The 22,421-nt window shown below is 40.9% G+C and overlaps 1 protein-coding gene across 1 annotated transcript in view; it reads left to right on the plus strand.

Moving 5' to 3' along the window:
* Positions 1-13,558, plus strand: part of WNK2 (WNK lysine deficient protein kinase 2) — a 356,194-nt gene extending 342,636 nt beyond the window's left edge. Inside the window, 3 exon segments of the mRNA XM_073592324.1 lie at positions 674-718; positions 3,355-3,617; positions 10,297-13,558. Of these exon segments, the coding sequence (XP_073448425.1) occupies positions 674-718; positions 3,355-3,617; positions 10,297-10,620 (632 nt within the window). The 3' untranslated portion in view covers positions 10,621-13,558.
* Positions 13,559-22,421: the final 8,863 nt, after the last annotated feature.

Here is a 22,421-nt window from a genome sequence, read left to right on the forward strand (position 1 = left end):
CAACAAAATCCGTTGTCGGAAATTCCGATCGTGTGTACACAAATCCGACGCACAAAGTGCCACGCATGCTCAGAATAAATAAAGAGATAAAAGCTATTGGCCACTGCCCCGTTTATAGTCCCGACGTACGTGTTTTACGTCACCGCGTTTAGAACGATCGGATTTTCCGACAACTTTGTGTGACCGTGTGTATGCAAGACAAGTTTGAGCCAACATCCGTCCGAAAAAATCCATGGATTTTGTTGTTGGAATGTCCGATCAATGTCCGACCATGTGTACGGGGCATAAGACTTTACAAACCTGTTTTGTTTTACCTAGAATGTGTTTTGCTGATTTAGCTGAAGAGTTGGGCTTTAACATTTGGGTAAAGATTTACTTAAAAAGATATGACTTTATAATATGTTACCTGAATGGAATGCCTTGCCTGCTTTTAACCATGGCTCTTTCACATAGATTTTTTAAGGCTGCAATGGTGCTGGCTGCACAGGCTTCTTTTCATTTGTTTAATTTTGGTTTAGCATGTGCTGTCATCTTTTTCATTGTTTAAGCAGTCACTTTTTAGCCTGCCTCTCCTCACACAGCAGTCAAATTCTCATGGTTCATGAATGTTTGCAATATTTCTCTTTTTTAGTTGTGCCTAATCCCTTCTCTCTTGTACCCTTTTGCCTTATAGGGTCTACTCTGAAACGACTATGTCTAGGCAAAGAGCACAGCAATAGTAACTATCCTATTTTAATTTTCTCCTGCATTGCGTGGAAAATTTCTGGTTGCTAGCTTGCTTGTTTACCTCTTTGGACGTTGTACTGAATATTGCATATGATGTGTTTTAAATATGGTAATTACCTGACACCTTGCACACTCACATTGTGGGCATCATATTGATCATCCTATTGATCATATGTTTGTTGCATCGTATCCATAGGTTACTTGCACCTTTTGTCATGTCGTGTGGTCTGTATCTTGAATGTCATTTATAAAAAAAAAAATTCTGTATTCTCAATCCACCCCAGCTATGGCAAAGGTTTCACGCCAACAATAGCAGACCATAAGTTTATTGCAGCATTGACATCCAAAAAAAGCTGAAAATAATGATTGATGTGGTAAATGACACATGCTTTATGGCTCAGTGAAAGATTATATGTGTAACTCTAATGAGGCCAAACAGAACTGTGTCCTGAGTGGCTGTACTTTGGACCAATCAGGAAGCTGTCAAGGAGGTCTTGAAATGCTGTTGAAGTACAACTGTGAGCAGTGAACGTGAAAAGGACAGTAGGAAAGCTAGGAATTGCCTTGTTTTCTTTCATTTGAAGGTTTTATGGTATAATAAAAAGGTTTCATGAGGAAAATTCTGCCTACCATACCATTTGAGCCCCACTTTATGCATGGCAGTTGTAAGGAGGTTTGAAGTTTTGTGGTTGTACCAGTTGAAGCAGTCACTCCTATTAGAAAGTACGGTAATCTGCAAGAGCTAACTGCATGGAATTACATAGGATTAGAGCATACTTAGGGGCCTGTTTACATTTGCTTCAAAACATGTAGTTTGGGCTTTTTTAACTGCTTCAATACCGGGCCAATTTCGGCATTCCTCTCCTATATGTAAAAATCATCATTTTTTTGCTAGAAAATTACTCAGAACCCCCAAACATCAGATATATATTTTTTTGAGCAGAGGCTCTAGGGAATAAAATGGCGGTCATTGTAATTTTTTATGGAAAAAAAACACTTTCATGAATTAAAAAGAACTGTAGTCAGCCCAATTTCGTAGAATGGTGCCAAACTTCGGTACTTAAAAATCTCCATAGGCTACACGTTAAAATGTTTTACAGGTTACCAGTTTAGCGTTACAGAGGAGGTCTTGCACTAGAATTATTGCTCTTGCTCGAACGTTCGCGGTGATACCTCACATGTGTAGTTTGAACGTTGTTTACATATGCAGACGCGACCTACATATGAGCACGCTTCTGCGTGCAAGCATGAGAGGACCGGGACGCTTTAAATGTTTTTCTTTTTGTTTAAATTTTTTGATTTTTACACTTTCCCTTTTCATTTATTTTTTTTAATCACTTTTATTCCTAATACAAGGAATGTAAACATCACTTGTAATAGGAATAGGGCATGACAGGCAGTGGCAGCTGCTGTGATTTTTTTTTTTTTTTTTTTTTGGGGGGGGGGGGGGGGGGTCAGCAATAAAGCCCCAAGATCTATCCTCTAGGCTGGAAAGGCTGAGATTAAAAAAAAAAAAGAATCTCAGACTTTCCAGCCGAACACATGGCAGTGTTTACAACTGCTGGACCTGACACACTGTTGCATTTGCTTTGCTCCAAAAATTATACCCTCTGTCGCTTTCACCTTCAGCTCTTCTTCAAGGCCAAGTCTATCCGAGCACTCCTTAACCGCACCTGCAGTAGTACAAGAGCTTTAATTCAGCGCTAGCATTGCTTTTAAAGTATTACATGATTATCGCTTCCCCAACAAAACCAACACACAGAGGGCATTTGCCAAACTTCATTAAAGCTTCAAGAAAACATCACAGAAGCCTCAAAAAAGCATGTTTAAGCGGTAGGTGCATTAATGTGTGTCAAAGCAAGTGCAAACGAGCCCTTAATCACATTTGTGCAATACACTAAAACCTTTATTATAGAAAATAGGACAATGTATTAATTTCCTTATGTCCTTATACACAACCTTGCATATTACTAAAGCACAGGTGTTCTTTAACTTTTGGGTGACATACAGTCACCTTAGACTCCTAAGCCAGGAAACCATGCCAGTGTCAAAGCCAGCCTTATTTCTCATTCATTCTTTACTAGGTTTGGGGACCAGGACTTTGTATTTTCTGACACCAAATATAATAATCACAAATAGGGATGGCATTGATTGGCTCTTTAAGCCATTAACTTAGGTCCCATATTCTGTATACTCAAAATGCCAGGTTCACAGTAGTATATTGCAGATATATTAGCAATAAATAAATGTGTACGGTTTAAATGTCCAGTTAGATTATTGTGATATCAACTGGAAGATGAAAGACAAATGTATGTATAATCATCTACCCTCCATTCTAGTGTATGCTTCAGAAATATCCATGAAACCAAAAGCTCAGTTTAGAAGCCAGGTTCAGACAGTTAAAGCTGGGGTAAAGATAGATCTCTCCACTGGGGTTCTAGATGGCTTCCAAGACATTGCCAAGTGTTAGCTCCTGCCTTTGACTTCTAATTCCCTTGTTTATTGTGTAGGATTTAGTCCAGCAGAACATTTGACAAAATGAGAATACAGGGCAAAATTCAAAGCTCCATTCTGCAAGAGTCATGTCTATTAAGTTGTAAAGACTAAGTATTGTTTACCCTCATGTAGGATCCTCAACAAGCAGCCTTGCAACAGGCCCTGAACCATCACAAGTTCCTTCACTGAACACTCAGCAAGTTCAGGCCCAGTCTAACAATAGTAACAACAAAAAGGGAACATTTACTGATGACCTTCACAAACTGGTGGATGAATGGGCAAGCAAAACTGTTGGAGCAGCACAATTCAAGCCTTCTCTTAATCAACTGAAGCAGTATCAGCAGCGGCTAGACCTGGAGCACAAGCCTACAACTGCACATGGAGATTCAAATGCAGTAAGTACATAACCACCTCCTCTCCCCTTATGTATAATTATTAGAAAGTCTTCCAAAAAGGCTTTGTGCAGAAAAATCAAGCTTTGCATTCAAATGTAAATTTAAATTTAAAAGACCAGCTGACAGAAAGCAGCAGATAACAAGCACATGTTATGTTAGGGAAGTATGGCTTGAGTCAGTGAGCATGGAGGTTAGCCATGTAATACAAAAAAGCAGTGACTGGCACTATGTGGTCCATTATTGGGTGTGTTCCAATAGCGTGGATGGGATCAGGCTGCAGGGCAAGGGTACTGGATAACAGGATCACAGGAGGGACAGGTTCAGGTACATAGGATAACAGGATACAGGCCAGGGCTCAAGGACAATACCAAGGCAAGTGTGTGAGTGCTTGCTGGGTATTAATATACATCTCATGCAATGAGCCTCAGGTGATGCCTGATCGTGGGAGATAATGTTGGCTCCACACTGTCAGGAGACACCTGCTGGTGGACACCATTACTGCGACCCAAGGATCAGACTGTGCCACCAGCAGGTGAACCCTTTTCTGACAGTTCCAGACTGCCAGGAGACACCCGCTGGTGGACACCAGTACTGGAAGCCAAAGGTCTGACAGCGCCACCAACAGGTGAAACCTTTCCTGACAGCGCCTATATGCATGTACGATATGCCATCAGGAGTCCTGCCAATCAGAGAAGCAAAGCAAAAATCCTGTGTGTATGAGGCCTAACTGGTTGGCAAATGTGGTTATAAAGGCTCAAGGTTTTTTCCTTCATGCATTCTATGTATGAAGGTAAAAAACCTTCTCTGCAGCAGCTCCCCCAGCCCCTTCTTATACTTACCTGAACTCCATCTGATCCAGCGATGTGCACGAGAGGCTCAGCTTTCTGGGGACTCTCCCTCCTCATTGGCCAAGACATTGGCTCCCGCTGCTGTGGCTCACAGCCAGTGAGCCAGTACAGAGAGAGGGGCGGGGCCAAGCCATTGCTGTGTATGTGAATGGACACGGAAAGCATCAGCTTGGGAGCAAACCTGCTTGGGTGCCCCCATTGCAAGCTGCTTGCTCTGGGGCAACACTCTAGGAGCACTCTAGGAGCACTAGGGACCCGAGAAAAGGAGGATCGGGGCTGCTCTGTGCAAAACCACTGCACTAAGCAAGTAAGTATGACATGTATGTTCTTTTTTTTTTTTGTTGTTGTTAAATAAACTGCCTTTAATAACACTTTAAAAGGATAGTTCATCCTTACAAAAACTGCATATGCATGTAAGGGATGTTTGTAGATTAAAACAAACTGTGCAGCTCTGACTAAAGATGAATAATACCCTTGCTATAGGTGTAGGTCATTTACATACCTTATAAAGCCTGAATGGAATACTCCCAGGACATTGCTAAGTACTCCCAGGATGTTACTAAGTCACTGCTCATCTCCACCACCACAGGAGTGGTGATCTCTGATTCAAACCCCCTCACATACTCTTTCTCTCCCCTGATGCAGTAGCTCTGAGTTCAGCATTTGAGAGCTCACTCCTGTAATGGTGGAGGTGAGCAGTAATGACTAGGCATCACTTAGCAATGACCTGGGAGTATTCCAGTCAGGTTTCATAAGGTATCTAAATGGCCTACACCTATAGCAAGGGCTTTATTCAACTTTAGTCAGAGCTGCATAGTTTGTTTTTATCTATAGATGTCCTTTATCTGCATAGGCTGCTTTGTGGTAAAGGTGAACTAGCCCTTAAAGAAAGTTTCACACAGATATTACATTGTAGAGTATCTGAGAGACACAGAGTCTGTTTAGTATGTGAGAAGGAAAGTCTGAAGAAATCAATTCATGGGTGGTCCTGGGTGAGGGTTTGCAAAGCCAAAAATCAGTTATTATACCAAGGTTCATCCATGTATCTGCAGATAGACACAGCTGCTTAAAAAGAATGTCATTCTTGTTTAACCGGTTCCCGACCGGCGCACGCCGATGTACGTCAGAAGAATGGCACAGCTGGGCAAATGGGCTAACCTGTATGTCCATTTGAATTCCCCGCTGCACCATTGCGTGCGTGCCAGCCGGGAGCTCCGTGAGGCGGGTCCCGCGGACTCGATCGCCGCAGGGATACCCGCGATCGCCTCACGGGGAGGACGAACGGGGAGATGCTGATGTAAACAGTGTCACTGATCACAGCTCCCTGTCATCGGGAGCTGTGATCAGAGTAATGACACTTCTAGCCCATCCCCCTACAGTTAGTAATCACTCCCCTAGGACACACTTAACCCCTCCCTGCCCCCTAGTGGTTAACCCCTTCACTGCCAGTGTCATCTACACAGTAATCAGTGCATTTTTAATCGCACTGATCGCTGTATAAATGACAATGGTCCCAAAAATGTCTGACATGTCCGCCATAATGTCGCAGTCACAATAAAAATCGCTGATCGTCGCCATTACTAGTAAAAAAAAAATTATTAATAAAAATGCCATAAAACTATCCCCTATTTCGTAAATGCTATAACTTTTGCGCAAACCAATCAATAAACGCTTATTGCGATTTTTTTTTTTTTTACCAAAAATATGTAGAAGAATACGATCGGCCTAAACTGAGGAAAAAAAATGTTTTTTCTATATATTTTTGGGGGATATTTATTATAGCAAAATTGAAAAAATAATGCGTTTTTTTTCAAAATTGTCACTCTTATTTTGTTTATAGCGCAAAAAATAAGAATAGCAGACGCGATCAAATTACACCAAAAGAAAGCTCTATTTGTGGGGAAAAAAAGGACGTCAATTTTGTTTGGGAGCCACGTCACGTGACCGCGCAATTGTCAGTTAAAGCAACGCAGTGCCGAATCACAAAAAACGCTCTGGTCACTGCTGAAGCGGTTAAAGTATTTAACCCAAAAATAAAAAATTCAGATCCTGTTCCCTTAAAGCAGATAAAACAGCACAGTGCTTTTGCTGTGTAATCTGTCCCCCTCTAAACTGTAAAAAAAATCTGGCTGATCCTGCCACTTCCTCTATCTCCCCTCTCTGCGCTGACCATGATAATCAGGGCTAGGGATAATCGTGGTCAGCGTACATCCCTCCGTCATCCGCAACTGCCTTCTCTGCTCTCCTCCCTCCCCCCACCCCCTCCGTCCTGCCTGTCAGTTCTGTGTTCTGTGTCTGTCTCCACCCCCCCCCCCCCCCCCCCATCCCTGCTGCTATTAGTACAAATAAACTTACAATGGTCACTGCCAGCCACTCTCTTATAGGCAGGGATACCACACTTTTTTTTTCTAAAAACAAGGATTGTAAATACATTTTTAGAGCTAGCTTCAGGCCAGTCACGTGACTCGCGGCCACTTAACATCTTCGGGACAGGGCTACTGCAGGAGGGGCTGAGTGGCTATGTGACCAGCCCGGCTGATGTCAAAGGGAGATTTTAGCCCCTCCTGCAGTAGCCATGTATTGAATCTGTAAAGCGGCCGTGAATCACGTGGCCAGCCTGAAGATCACCCTAAAAAGGTATTTACAATCCTCGTTTTTAGAAAAGACTTACACAGTGTGGTATGCCTGCCTATAATAGAGAGGCTGGCAGTAATTTATAATTTTGAGTTAACAAACATTTTAATTACTAGCCCTGTACGATTGTGCATGTTTTATTGATTCTGAACCAGCACATTTCAGAAAGTGAAAACTGTATGCACTCCATTGAAAGGAGCTCCTAGTAACAAATCATCCTTTAAAAATGTTAACCAAATATAAAATACTTAGCAAGCTATAGATTTTCAACTAAACAACCTGTGGTGGTTGCAGTAAGGACATTTTCCTCTGAAGGACGCATGATTTGAATGAAAAAGTTCTGTTGCTCCTAATTCCTGGTTTATTGTCCCTGGCATTGCAAGTAATAAATTAAAGAATGTCTATACAACAAATGCTTTCATCAGGAAGCAAGAGTGAACTTGTGGAAAGAAGCTTTAGAAATTAGACGGCTACAGCTGTACTTGAGCTATGCATTCCCATAGACTATTTCAGCCATTCTTTGATCAAACTCTACACGCAGAGCCTGGTCATAACTGTCGATGTCTTTTTGACCGCATACAGTGATAGCATATTTTGACAACAGAGAGGATGCAAGACAGTCCATCAGCATTCCCTTGCTGGTTCCCTTGCCTGTGTTCTACATAAAATCTAATACTACCTTCAGCTCTTGAAAGTGAAGCTGCTATAGTAGCAAAGTAGCACAAACTTCAGGTAGTATCCTACAAATCCTAGAAAGGCTGTGACCCATTGGTTCTTAACCTAAGATACCAAAAAAAAGTCAGTATAGGTGATGTTAAGTGGCTGGGCCACGCAGCATCATGCACCAGCATCCATACACGAGAACTCTTAGGATCTGGTCCTGAAACTCTGGCTGGTCACCTTGCCTGCCAGGTCTCTTGGGTACTGAGTTACTTCTGCCTATAGGCTTGACAGCCGCATCACTTCTCCTCTCAAATAACAGCCATGAGCCAACCCTGGGGAGGAGAAGAGAGCTGGGAGGAGGTGCAGGCTGTAGTCTCGCCGCCTCCTCCTCCCAGCTCCTCACAATGCGCAATTTCCAAAAAGGCGGTGTGCCATCCTTCCCGACAGGACCAGAACAATGTGTGTTTGAGAATAAAAGATGGACCGGGCTACATCTGTTACATTCTGTGAGGTGAGAGCATGCACTCCATTTATGTCTGGGCAGTTGGAGTGTACCATTTAGTGCTATTCATTTCTAGCTGTGGAAGAGGAGTGCAAAATGTATTTATATTTGAAGAAAGAATGTTGTACAGTTTATTTATGTTAAACATCATCCACACAAGCATTTTGTTTCCTCTCACTGACACTGCTGATGCAGGGACATTTATTATCACTGACACAAGGGCATTTTTCCTCCCATTTTTTGCCAGGGGACATGTCCACTAATAAACTCTTCAGTTTGCTGCACCACCTAAAGCATGCCACAAACAATGCCAGCACAGTGTGCACTGCTATAAACCATATTGCTGCACAAAGGTTTGTGTCCTTTAGCCTACTATATCTGGTTCAGCGCGGCACAGTTAAACCACCTATTTGAAAATGGCTAACAAGGGGTACAAAAAATGTTGGGAACCACTGCTCTAACTTGTTCTTTTTTTGTTACGTTATCCAGGGTCAACTTTTATTTGAGTCATTCTTGTCTAGTAAAGACTTTATTACCCTCTGACCAATGCTGAGCTTCTTCCAGGCTTATTGCACTTTTTTTGGATTGGCTAGTTAATCTGCCCTTATAGCATCTAGAATAGTATCGATCTTGCAAATGAATCCCAGCAAAGACTAAAATTTACATCATCCAGATATGCCAAAGCATATGCTGTATGGATTAAGAATGCAGTCCATCAACTTAATTCTCAAATCTCACTGACAGGCCTCACCTCCCTCCCTCCATGCATCATTTAATGTTCTACCAACAGCTGCTCACTCAATGTTCAACATTTAATGTTGGACTTCAAACAACTAGATGTTGATATTACACTGTTAAGTGGCTACTACTTGTATCTTTTCTTTGGCCAAATGTTGTGGCCATCTCTGCTGTCTAATGCATTCTCAATTTAAACAAAAAAACATTTTGGAAAGAGGCAGGGGCCCCAAGTAAACCAGAAGAAAGGACCACATACATGTACCACCTATATAGTGTTGCAAATACTGTCTTTTTCTTTTCCTTGGCTGTTAAAGGACATGCATTATGGGACCTAACCACTTGCTGTTAGATTGCTCTATAACCCTAAGGTCTAACATTTTTTGTAACACTTCTGAAATGGCTTTTCTCTGAGCTTCTGATACACAATTGTCTTGTTTTAACTTTGACAGGAGGCTTGGTCACAATGTCATGGTAAATTACATTAGTTCAGCCAGGTAATCTGGTAGCGACATATTTGGAGGGCTTTCTCTTTCTAGGCTGGTATACCTTCCCTTTTTGTGAAGTATGGCCTTCGTACTCCCATGTTTCCCAGAATATTTACATCAATGGAAGTCTATCTTACAAAAGTACTGTAAAGCCCTTTGGATGAGGGTGCCACGTCCCCTACTGAAAACATTAAGTATTGTATTATAACTTCCCACTATTTTCCATCCTCATCAATCACTGTTAGGTTCAATACAACTCTGAAATATATGCTTTCTACCTGCCCACCAATTTGGGGGTGGTACACAGAGGTGCATAGGTGAAATTTTCAACAACTGACACAGCTCTTTGGTTACCTTCCGACATGAAAGGGGTCCCTTGATCTGTCAAAATGTCTTTATTATAACCAGTGTGGCAAAACTTCGGAAACAGCTCTATAACTTTTAGCGTACATGTTTTGAGTGGCATTGCTTTTGGATATAGTGGGACATAGTCAAGGACTACAAATGTGTTCATGCTCCCTTGGCAGACTTTAGCAGTGTCTGACCAGATCCATAGCAACCTTCTCAAAAGGGACCTTGATTATAAGCAAGGGTACCAGCAGACTTTGCAAAATGTGGTTGGAGTACATTAATTTAATACTCATGGCAAGATCTACAGTACTCCTTTTGTATGTATAAATGTAGGTAATTAAAAAAAAAAAGTGCAGTTTAGACAGGTTACTTTTTGGGTGGCTTTCTCCCACTGTATATTAACATGTTTATCTTGGCTTTTAAAAACTATGTTTTGATTTGCTATATTTTCTTTCTAGGAAAGTCAACCTCTTCCTGAGCCAGCCAGGAAGTACAGCGCTCCACTGTCTTGTCCAGCACCCACGGGATTGATGTCCACATCTATTCCAGCAGCCCTTTCAGGAGCAACGCAGTCTGGTATATTACCACCATACATGATGCCCCTTTGTCAGTATGCTGGAGTTTTCCCAGCACCAGTTTGCGGAGCGCAGTGGTCTGGAGCGGCAGCACCTGCCATAGCAGGAAGTCGGTTGATTGCGCAATCTGCCAGCATGCAGATATTTCCCATGTCTTTGCAGCAACCTACCGTGAAACAGTCTGGTTCCAACCTGAGGATCACGTAGCTTTGATGCCTTTTTCTGTTTTCAAGTGTTTGAGCCTGTCAGCACCCTGTGTGTTTTTTTGATTTTACATCTCAGCAGTGCTGAAAGAGTTTTATGACTGTCACAGCCCCTTGTCAGCATTAGGAGTTGGATTAGTAGTATGGTTATGCTGCAATAGTCTTTGGCTGAGGCCACAAATGCACACAGCCATTCTCTGCATCCCACAGCCACTGTGAACATCACATGATCATCACCACTTGTCCAACATTTGTGATTTCTCATTTTACACATGGTGAAATGTAAAGTACTTGAACTGAAAATTGTGGGAGGTTTAGTGCCTTGAGAAGTTTGCTTCCCATTTGTTTGGGAAAATCTGTGTGGGAAAAAATGATAAACAAGTTTATTTTCTACTACCATTTTTGTTTTCCATCCATAACACTGTACATGTTTTTTTTCCTCAGTTTAATTTTTTTTTTACGCTTTTTTGGAGATGGTAGCTATCCCATTTCAAAACCTAACCTCCTCCCTCCATTTGAAAAATAATGCTGCTTTATTTATTATTTTGGCACACAGATAGCTTGGATTAAATGTGGCTTTATTTTAATTTATGAAATAATAAATTGTTTAATATTTATAAGGTAAAATGTTTCCAGCAACAGTTTGAGGTATATACTCAAGAGAAGAATGCAGTGAATACCTTTTTATTTTCTTTTATAGTTTTTTTTTTTTTTTTTTAATTGTAATGGTTTGCTGTTCTTTCAGGCCAAATTCTTAAAATTTGCATGTCGAAACTGGCACTGGCGTTGGTTTCCAAAAATGCTAGTTTGGGATTGTTAACAAGAATGGAACATATATTTAGGCTGGGTATATCTCTACATCAGCTTTCAGTTGAATTGAAAGTGTCATTGCAGTTGTACACGAACATATTTGCATTATGGGGTGTTTTGGATCTAGGAAAAATTGTTCATTTGTGCCAGTCAAACCTTGATGTGCTCTGTACTCCAAAGATTTTTTTTCTTTAAAAAATGAAATGTTAAACAATAACACTAGAAACCAAAGCTGGCCTTGGCAGCAGTACCATACAGAAGCCATCCTAAAATAGGGACATGTGGCTGTTGTCTAAACTTGTGGTGGACATTTTGTGTATCAGAATAACACAGCCTTTGCAGTTATTGAAAACCAGTGGCATGAAAATAAACTTAATAGGAACAACGAATGGGGAATAGTTTGCCTTAAATGTTAATTTCAAAGCTAATCTCGAAAGGCTGTAGCTATTAGGTTCATGCAAAAAAAACATGTCACATGACTAATTTTGTGTCCTTTGGGGTTTTTTTTCACATTTATTTTATAAATTTCAAGTTTTGCTGCAATAAAATCTGGGACTATTTGTGGTATGTTAGCACACAATAATTTATTTTTGCACAGTCACATCTTAGAATACTAACACAATTTAAATATGGAGAGAGAGAGAGAGAAAAATTTTGCCATAAAGAAGAAGTTAATTGGTCCTGTTAAGTCATTTTACCAATTAATTTGACACACATTCACCAGAATTTCTTTAAGCTGCAGGACTGTGCAGCTTGTTCACATGAGGTTCACCTTAGAGTGTCTAAAAAGAAAGTCTCTCTGGTGGCTGCAGTAACCACTTGGGGTGTTCATTTTATTTTCTAACTAACACTACTAAACTAAAAGAAAAAAAAGTTGGTTAATCCAAAGAGCACTGGGATTTAACCTGTGTATATTTGTCATTAGATTCTTTTTTGCAGTAGGGGTTATTTATTATTTTTTTTGTCCTGTTACCATTTCGTTGACATTTCATACTTTTGAGTTCATAACTTTCCCCTTGTATGACAGTGTCTGAAAGAGTTCTGTTGCTCATGGCTTCCAACTCGCTTTTTCCATTTATGTTCTTAGTATGGGAATAGAAGAACTCGCATATACTTGCACACATTTGCATAGTTCCCACATCACTGGCATCAGCAGTACCTCAGTGAGCAGATGTTTACATAAATTCTGCAATTGCTGCATTGGCTGAGCTAAACCAGCTTTGCTCATGTATAACTGCTAAATATAGAATACTAGATGCAGTTCTTTGGACAAGTATAGATTTTTTTTTTTCATAACAGTGACTGTTCGTCTGCACTGCAGCTTTGAGTCAGTACCATAACCATGCTGAGTGAGAGGTTTGTAGAAATGTCTAGCTTGCACCAGTTGTGCATATATAGTAGATATCCTCACCAGAGCACAGTGAAATTACTTTAGCCCAGTTAGTGAATCATACACTTGTGTCTTGAGAGGAATTCTACACAACGTGCATCATTGGTGAGAACTGAGGAGAAGTTTGAGAACCTCTGCCCTAGACCAATCCAACACTAAATACCAAAACCCTTTCTCTGTGTTTTTAGCCTTGATATGCATACCACCTGGTAGGTACAGTTGCAAACAGTTCTCTTATTCACCTAACCAGTGGTTTCAGTTGCAGATCCTTAGACGGGTAGTGAGACTTGTCATGCCAGATGAACGTTCTTTCATGACATCTCCGTTCCCCTGCTGGAGGCATCCGTGCCTCGTTCTGCCAAGCTGTGAAATGTATCTACAAGAACCTTTAACCATTGTAAATGTTTTCATTTTGTTGGTAATCCCTGACTGTAACTCATCAATTCTGCTGGAACTGAATTTTATATGGACCATTCTGCGGGCAAGAACTTAACGATAGGAAGAGATTTCTGTTCTCTTCAACATCTTGAGTTTGTTTTTAGATTCATGTCTGTGCTTCATGAACAAACATGGGAAGTACGTACTGCACTCTCTCCCCCATTGCTTGCACTGAATCTTACCTTCCAGGTCGCTCTTGCCTGATTGTATAAAGCTCCTTCCCTTGTGTATGCTGACACAGTCAGTGGCACCAATGCCTCAATATTGTATTATACAGAATAAACATTTTGTGCTTGAAAACATATTTTGTGTGTCCTTGTAATTTTCTCCTGTTCAGTTTCATCCTAAACCAGTCTTCCTATTAGTGTTGTGTTTTTTTTTTGTTGTTTTTTTTTTCAGTTTATCTGTGGTTTTATCTACTTAACATGGGACAAAGAGCAACCAATCAGAATCCATTTGTACGTTATTTCTCAAAATAGCTTTCAGGGACTAGCTTATGTCTCCCAGATCCTGACATAAATAACTGGAATATATTGGTTGAAAAAACATTTAATAATTTGTCAGATTATCCCCACTCTTCTCATATTAGACAATGGCCTTGTATTACTTAATGGGGAGAAGATCAAGTCTATTGTCAAACTCGAGGGGCATTATATTGAATTTTTAATGTGACATTCACCAACATTTACTGCAGGTGAATCATTCAATGTAGTTTAAAATAAAGCACCAGGAAGATACATCTGCAATGAATCTTTGGTAAATTCTACTTTTGCTGCTTTATAGTTATAATCCTATGTGTCCCATTCTACTTTGTTTGACACTTTAGCTTAATCGTAAGCCATGTGGCTAGAGCATGGATGGTCAAGACAATTTGCGTCTGAGATTGTGGCAAATATGGAAGGGAAGGACTTTCTATACAGCAGTACTGGAAGTCAATCTCCTCTCCCCATCCCAGTTTATTTGATAGGGAATAAATGTTATTCCCTGTTCATTTAAGTGCTGGCTTGGGATAATAGGCTCAACCTTCTATAAGATGGAAAAGTTCTGTGTATTGGTATGTGGCATCATTTTTTAAGTTTACTTATTAAAAAGCTGTGCAACTGCCTAGAAGCCTTAAAAAACATTCACTGAGTGTTCCCTGATCAGTCTGTGGAAGAAGCTGTTTGTTCCATACAGATATTTGAAAGAACGGTTTGTTGCCTGTAGAAAGCACTCACCCTTTCCCTTCCTAACAGTTCTAACCTAAGTATGAATGCAAAGAGTGCATCCAAATTAGTCAGATTACCTAAAGTTGAAAAAACAATGCTGGAGTCCATTAATAATCTGCAGAGTTTATTAAAAATCAGGTGGTCCAGTATACAGCAGAAAAGCTTTGAACGCCGAAACATGTTAGTATGTGGTCAATAAGAGATCTCGATTAACAGAGTATCTATGAGTAAGGTTTTGCAAGCATACTGGACCACTTAATATTTAATAAATAAAATTGCAAATTGCGTATGGACTACGATGTTGACTTTTTCGAGTACAAAGTGAATAGGGCTGACAGGAGCCCAGCTGGAGGGCCAACTGCATGCATGCTGCATTATAACAACCAGGGGTATAGAGCTAGTCTACTTTGCTTTGTATGAATACCTAAAGTGGTTAAAGCTGTTTTGTGATTGGCTACATAGGGTGACAGCACATATTTTCTCCATGTTATTAAACCTTATCCATGGTGTCTAAACCAATCATGTTTACTTTATGTCCAAGGAAGTTCACATTATACTGTAAAAAGATATATAAGAAAAATGGTTTGGGACTTTATGTGAAGCATGCAGCCAGGGAGGCAACACAACATACCGTATTTATCGGAGTATAACACGCACTTTTTTTCCCCTGAAAATCAGGGGGAAATCAGGGGTGCGTGTTATACGCTGACAGCGTACCTCACCGAGCCGTCATCTCCTCTCCACTCGGCTCCTCGGCTCTCACTCTGCTTTCACTCGGCTCACGTCACACACCCACACAGTCCTGCCTCCGCCACCAGCATTGAACCAGCGTTCTGCCTATCACAGGTGCTGGTCCAATCCCAATGGCGGAGGCGGGACTGTGTGTGTGTGACGTGAGAGCCGAGTGGAGAGGAGATGACGGCACGGTGATTTCCTGATTCAGGCTGCATTTATGAGATGGTGAGGCTGCAAATGATGGTAGTTTAAAAAAAGGCATTAATCAGGCTGCATTGATGACTTTATTTAGGCTGCATTGATGCATTAATCAGGCTAAACTGAGGACATTAATCAGGATGTATTGAGGACATTAATCAGGCTGCATTGAGGACATTAATCAGGCTGCATTGATCAGGCTGCATTGGGGACATTGATGGGCACTGACCCTTAATTTGCTTCAAAGTTGTTTATTTTAAAAATGTTTTTTTCCTGAAACTTCCCTCTTAAAATTAGGGTGCGTGTTATACGCTGATACGGTAATACTAATGATGTCTGGTGGATAAACCATATTTGTGACCATATATCTATACCAGAACACATACAATATGATATAGTAAAACAAGGAAACTTTAATTCCATAACATAGTAGCAAAGTAACATAGTGGCATAGCAGCATAATATAATTACAGTGGTGAAATAATGAAAACATCAGACTCATTGTTGCGTGTCTCTACAGTAACAACATGATAAAAATTGGCAGAGTCCAAAAGAGCATATTATAAATGTATAAAAATAGTATGAGAGGCATCTGATAGCTCAACGCATTTCGTGGCTATGTTGCCACTCTAGGAGCAGATGCAATGTAGATGTTTATAAAGGCATTAAGGTAAATATTATATATCCAAATGTCAGGGATGGAGGTACATTCTAATGTCCTCATATAAAGTCCCAACTTGTTTCTTCTTTTCTTTTCATTGTCATAGCGGGGATGGAAACATGCACCTTATATAGCTATTGGTAGCATCCATTGTCAGCACCACTTAGGTGTGTTTATCTTTTTACTTTGGTTGACTATTTTGCCATGATCAGGTTAGAGTATGGATGGGTGGTTGTCGGTTGGAGGCCCGATGCTTTGTAATTAGGATCCCCACTAATATCCCCCCCCGCTTTGCTGCATGCTCTATGGGGTTTGGTTTGGGTTTTGGTGCACTGGGTGCTCTGGCCATGCTGGGTTTCTTCTGGCCCCGGGAGCTGCGATGAGCTCCCTATGTGCCCTCCCCTTTTCCTCCTTTTGTTGTGACATGAGGATGGGGCGGGAGATCCCCCAGATGAAGGCACGTATACCCTGTGCCGAAGACGCGTAGGGGAGGGGCAGGACGGAGCTTTCTACACACAGACAGGCAGAGGATTGTGCACCGCACACCACAGGATTCATCTGTATTGCATACTTTGGATAGGATGGTGCACTGACGCACCCAAGCATTGTGAGTACCCTCCTGGAGGGATTGTTTTTATGGCTTTTCAAATAAATTCCTGGCGGTATTATGCTATGAGTCTCCTTTCTTTTATATATGTCACCATTTGAGCGTGGTACAGATCATCACCAGCAGACCCTGTATGAGCCCTGGAGTGGCTCTAATGCGTGTTTTGACACTGTTTAGCCACTGTGTCACACGCTCTAAGGTGAGCGCATTATCCATTGGGGGTCACTGGAGAGCACTGCAGCATGCCATAACGTGCACATCTCTTAAGAAGAGCATGAGGAATATTTAGCACTTTTTCATAAATACAAGCATGAGGAATGCCTGCTATTTGTTTGGACACTATTGTGCACTTTGATTTATATACTCTTGTGAATGGTTTGGACTGAGATATATTCATTTGTATGAATTGGTTTCGGACACTTTATTTATCAAGTAGCACTTATATATTTTTGTTAATTATTAAGGATTTTTTTCTTTTCTTTCTCACTTTTTTTTTTTTTTTTTTTTTTGCATGTTGCTTGTTACCATTTATTCATATATTCAATTGTGGATTTTAGTCACTTTCTTCACAGGCGTTTGACACTGTTTGTAATTTTCAATATTGTATAGATTTATTATATTCTTTGTTCACGTATTTATAGCCTTTAGCGCATGCACATATATTTATTTTATTTTGGCATATACACGGTATGGAACGTGGTTAGTGTGTGCAGCTGAATTAGGTTCATTTATTCACATTGGAGGCATTAACCCATTTGTGGCTCACAAGATTTTAGCACTACTTCATGGCGTAAGGTTACCAATTGTTTTCTTGGTGACTATGGTCCCAGCTGTCTTGAGATCATTGTCAAGTTCTCCCATGTAGTTCTGGGCTGATTCTTCACCATTCTCATGATCATTGAAACTCCACGAGGTGAGATCTTGCATAGAGTCCCAGACCGAGGGAGATTGACCGTTATTTTGTTTTTTCCATTTGCAAATTATCGCACCATTTCTTGTCACCCTCTCACCAAGCTGCTTGGTGATGGTCCATTCCAGCCTTGTGTAGGTCTACAATCTTGTCCATGACATCTTTGGACAGCTCTTTGGTCTTGGTCTTTCCCATGGTGATGTCATGATGTCATGGTGGTGTCATGGTGAATCTGATCAAATGCTTCTGTGGACAAGTGTCTTTTATACAGGTAACAAGCTAATCTCAGCTCGTTGCCTGTATAGAAGACTCCTGGGATCCAGAAATCTTGCTGATCGATAAGGGAACAAATACTTATTTTACTCATTAAAATGCAAATCAATTTATACGTTTTTTGAAATGCGTTTTTCTGGATATTTTTGTTGTTCTGTCTCTCACTGTTAAAACAAACCTACCATTAAAATTATAGACTGATCATTTCTTTGTCAGTTGGCAAACATACAAAATCAGCAGGGGATCAAATACTTTTTTTCCCCTCACCATAGATCAGGAGTTTTGGTTTTTCTGTGACTTTGCTTTACATGCTTGTTCTAGGTCAGAAGGTATTGTGGTCAGAGACAACAAGGAAACTAACATTTTCAGGAGGTCAATTGGCCTCCATACGTCTCTTAATGCATATTTCCTCATTAGTAAACCTGTTACTAGGCAATTTACACTAAACATATAATGCAAAAATGCATACAAGCAGTGAATCCAGAGACGTAGTCAAAGTGTACCATACATTATATGGGAAAGCTTACCATACCCCTTCATGTCTTCTAAAATTACCCTCATGAATGTTAAGATGGATCAATAGGATGACCCCTTTGACCAGTAGAAGGTGAAGTTGAGCAAATCTTGGCTCTTTTTTTTTTTTTTTTTTTGCTTATAACGTAAGCTGTCTTTATCTCTGGATCAACTGTTTGGTTTTCACTGGAGGTAATCTTTCCTTATGAATACTATCTATTATTATCTATACAGACTATATACTCAATTTGAACAGCATAACTTTGTGTCAGGTTTATTTAAACTGTGTCCATCTAGCCATCTTAAACTCCTATCTACACAAAAAAAGTAGAGAAAATAAGATGGCAATGGTAGCATAAGTATAAGCACATACATTATTGCTGATAGTAAACAATCAAATTTTAGTAGCCATTTCTCTTGAGTAAAAACAAAAAAAAAAATTCACCTAATGTTTCTAGAACAATGCCTCCACTTTTGTTTCTAAGATATATGTTAACAGAATTACGTTTGTTTCAAGCAGAACAAAAACCATCCTAGTTAGACCTTGATGGAGTTTAAGGGGACGATGTCTAGATAATGTTGTACCATAAAACATTATTAGGAGAACATGTTTGATACCGGTATACAGTGCCTTGAAAAAGTATTCATACCCCTTGAAATGTTACAACCAAAAACATAAATGTATTTTATTGGGAATTTTATGTGATAGACAAACAAAAAGTGGCACATAATTGTGAAGTGGAAGGAAAATGATAAATGGCTTTCACGTTATTTTTTTTTTTTTTTTTTTTTACAAATGTGAAAAGTGTGGTATGCATTTGTATTTAGCCCACTTTATTCTGATATCCCTAACTAAAATCTAGTGGAACCAATTGCCTTCAGAAGTCACCTAATCAGTAAATAGAATCCACATATGTGTAATTTAATCTCATTATAAATACAGCTCTTCTATGAAGCCTTCAGAGGTTTGTTAGAGAACAAACAGCATCTTGAAGGCCAAGGAACACACCAGACAGGTCAGGGATAAAGTTGAGAAGTTTAAAGCCGGGTTAGGTTATAAAAAATTAAAATATATCCTAAGCTTTGAACATCTCACAGAGCACTGTTCAATCAATCATCTGAAAATGGAAAGAGTATGGCACAACTGCAAACCTACAAGGACAAGGCTGCCCTCCGAAGCAGCCAAAAGGCCCATGGTAACTTTGGAGGAGCTGCAGAGATCCACAGCTCAGGTGGGAGAATCTGTCCACAGGACAACTATTGGTCCTGCAGTCCAAAAATCTGGCCTTTAGGGTCCTTTCACACTGGGGCGGTTTGCAGGCGCTATTGCGCTAATAATAGCGCCTGCAAACCGACCCGAAAGTGCCACTGCTTTCATTCCAGTGTGAAAGCCCCGATGGATTTCACACTGGAGCAATGCGCTGGCAGGACGGTAAAAAAAGTACTGCTAGCAGCATCTTCGGAGCGGTGAAGGAGCGGAGTGTATACCGCTCCTTCGCCGCTCCTGCCCATTGAAATCAATGGGACGGCGCAGCTATACCACCGGCAAAGCGCCTCTGCAGAGGCGCTTTGCGGTGGTTTTTAACCATTTCTCGGCCGCTAGCGGGGGGGTAAAACCGCCCCCGCTAGCGGCCGCATACTGACGGTAAAGCGCCGCTTACAATAGCGGCGTTTTACCGCCGACGCCCGCCCCAGTGTGAAAGGGCCCTTATGGATAAGTGGCAAGGAGAAAGCCATTGTTAAAAGCCATAAGAAGTCCCATTTTCAGTTTGTGAGAAGCCATGTGGGGAACACAGCAAACATGTGAAAGAAGGTGCTCTGGTCAGATGAGACCAAAATTGAACTTTTTGGCCTAAAAGAAAAACGCTATGTGTGGTGGAAAACTAACACTGCACATCACCCTGAACACACAATCCCCACTGTGAAACATGGTGGTGGCAGCATCGTGTTGTGGGGATGCTTTTTTTCCGCAGGGACAGGGAAGCTGGTCAGAGTTGATAGGAAGATGGATGGAGCCAAATACAGGGCAATCTTAGCAGAAAACCTGTTGGTGTCTGCAAAAGACTTGAGACTGGGGCTGAGGTTCACCTTCCAGCAGGGCAAGGACCCTAAACACACAGCCAGAGCTACAATGGAATGGTTTAGATCAAAGCATATCCATGTGTTAGAATTGTATGCAAAGAGCTGCGCTTAGGACAGTAGTTTAGGTGTGCTGCCTCCCTTAAAAGAGCTTCCCTAGGGATTCTCTACTAACTAGAATTATATTACCAGGGGTTGTGGCGCTTCCTGTAGGGTAATAAATGGGAGGGGTGGTTACCCAGATGGTTTCCTTCAGTAGATCCCAATGGAGGTAACTGGTACCTACCAGGGAGAAAAAACCTTAGTTACCGTGAGGGTATGTGTGTCTGTACCTACACACACATATCCCCATGCACCCGTGTGTATCAGCAGATATAAATGAATAAATAGATGAGCAATGTCTTCAAAGGGTCTGGCCTGAGGCCCCTAATAATGTGGTAAATTTACACCATATGCCACCACTAAGTGAAAATATCAATACCATATATACATACTACTGGTCTAAAATAAACCATCAAAATAAACCTTTGCTCATCGTGCAGAGAAAACACATGTAAGTATGAGTAAAAGACATTACATAATATCAAAATAGTGCCAATAAACGTAATGAAATCGATTAAGTCCAAAGAAACAATTTAAATCCTTAAAGTGAAAAGACTTATGTGAAAAAACTTTTTAGTGAAACAGTTTTTTGTTCAAATCCAACGTTTCAACAATTCCGTGACTTGAGTGCTCTCGAAAAATTCCTGTGACTTTTGTGCAACCCCTTTCGGGTCCCCACTCACCAGATCCAACAGCCCCAAAAGGGGCGACCAGCATAAGATGTCTCAATCACGATCTCCTTTCCACGATAGTTATACGGGCTCCCCAAGGTGGTTTCCGTGCCTCTGATTTTCCCAATGGATTCCTCCAATCTCAGATGGAACAGGCTGCAAGGGGAGTTGCGGTCCAAATATTCTCTCCCCCACCTTCCTACCGAGCATCCAAATAGTTTCCCACTATTGGTTTCACGGTGATGGCTCTGTCAGTTCACCGGCTGTTGATCTGGTGTCGGCATCGCTTATGGCTTCAGTCCCAAGGGAGCCACTGCGAACATTGAAACCAATAGTGGGAAACTATTTGGATGCTCGGTAGGAAGGTGGGGGAGAGAATATTTGGACCGCAACTCCCCTTGCAGCCTGTTCCATCTGAGATTGGAGGAATCCATTGGGAAAATCAGAGGCACGGAAACCACCTTGGGGAGCCCGTATAACTATCGTGGAAAGGAGATCGTGATTGAGACATCTTATGCTGGTCGCCCCTTTTGGGGCTGTTGGATCTGGTGAGTGGGGACCCGAAAGGGGTTGCACAAAAGTCACAGGAATTTTTCGAGAGCACTCAAGTCACGGAATTGTTGAAACGTTGGATTTGAACAAAAAACTGTTTCACTAAAAAGTTTTTTCACATAAGTCTTTTCACTTTAAGGATTTAAATTGTTTCTTTGGACTTAATCGATTACATTACGTTTATTGGCACTATTTTGATATTATGTAATGTCTTTTACTCATACTTACATGTGTTTTCTCTGCACGATGAGCAAAGGTTTATTTTGATGGTTTATTTTAGACCAGTAGTATGTATATATGGTATTGATATTTTCACTTAGTGGTGGCATATGGTGTAAATTTACCACATTATTAGGGGCCTCAGGCCAGACCCTTTGAAGACATTGCTCATCTATTTATTCATTTATATCTGCTGATACACACGGGTGCATGGGGATATGTGTGTGTAGGTACAGACACACATACCCTCACGGTAACTAAGGTTTTTTCTCCCTGGTAGGTACCAGTTACCTCCATTGGGATCTACTGAAGGAAACCATGTGTTAGAATGGCCCAGTCAAAATCCAGACCTAAACCCAATTGAGAATCTGTGGCAAGACTTGAAAACTGCTGTTCAGACGCTCTCCATTCAATCTGACAGAGCTTGAACAATTTTGCA

This window comes from Aquarana catesbeiana, linkage group LG07 (assembly GCF_042186555.1).
Source record: "Aquarana catesbeiana isolate 2022-GZ linkage group LG07, ASM4218655v1, whole genome shotgun sequence".
NCBI classification, from domain to species: Eukaryota; Metazoa; Chordata; class Amphibia; order Anura; family Ranidae; genus Aquarana; species Aquarana catesbeiana.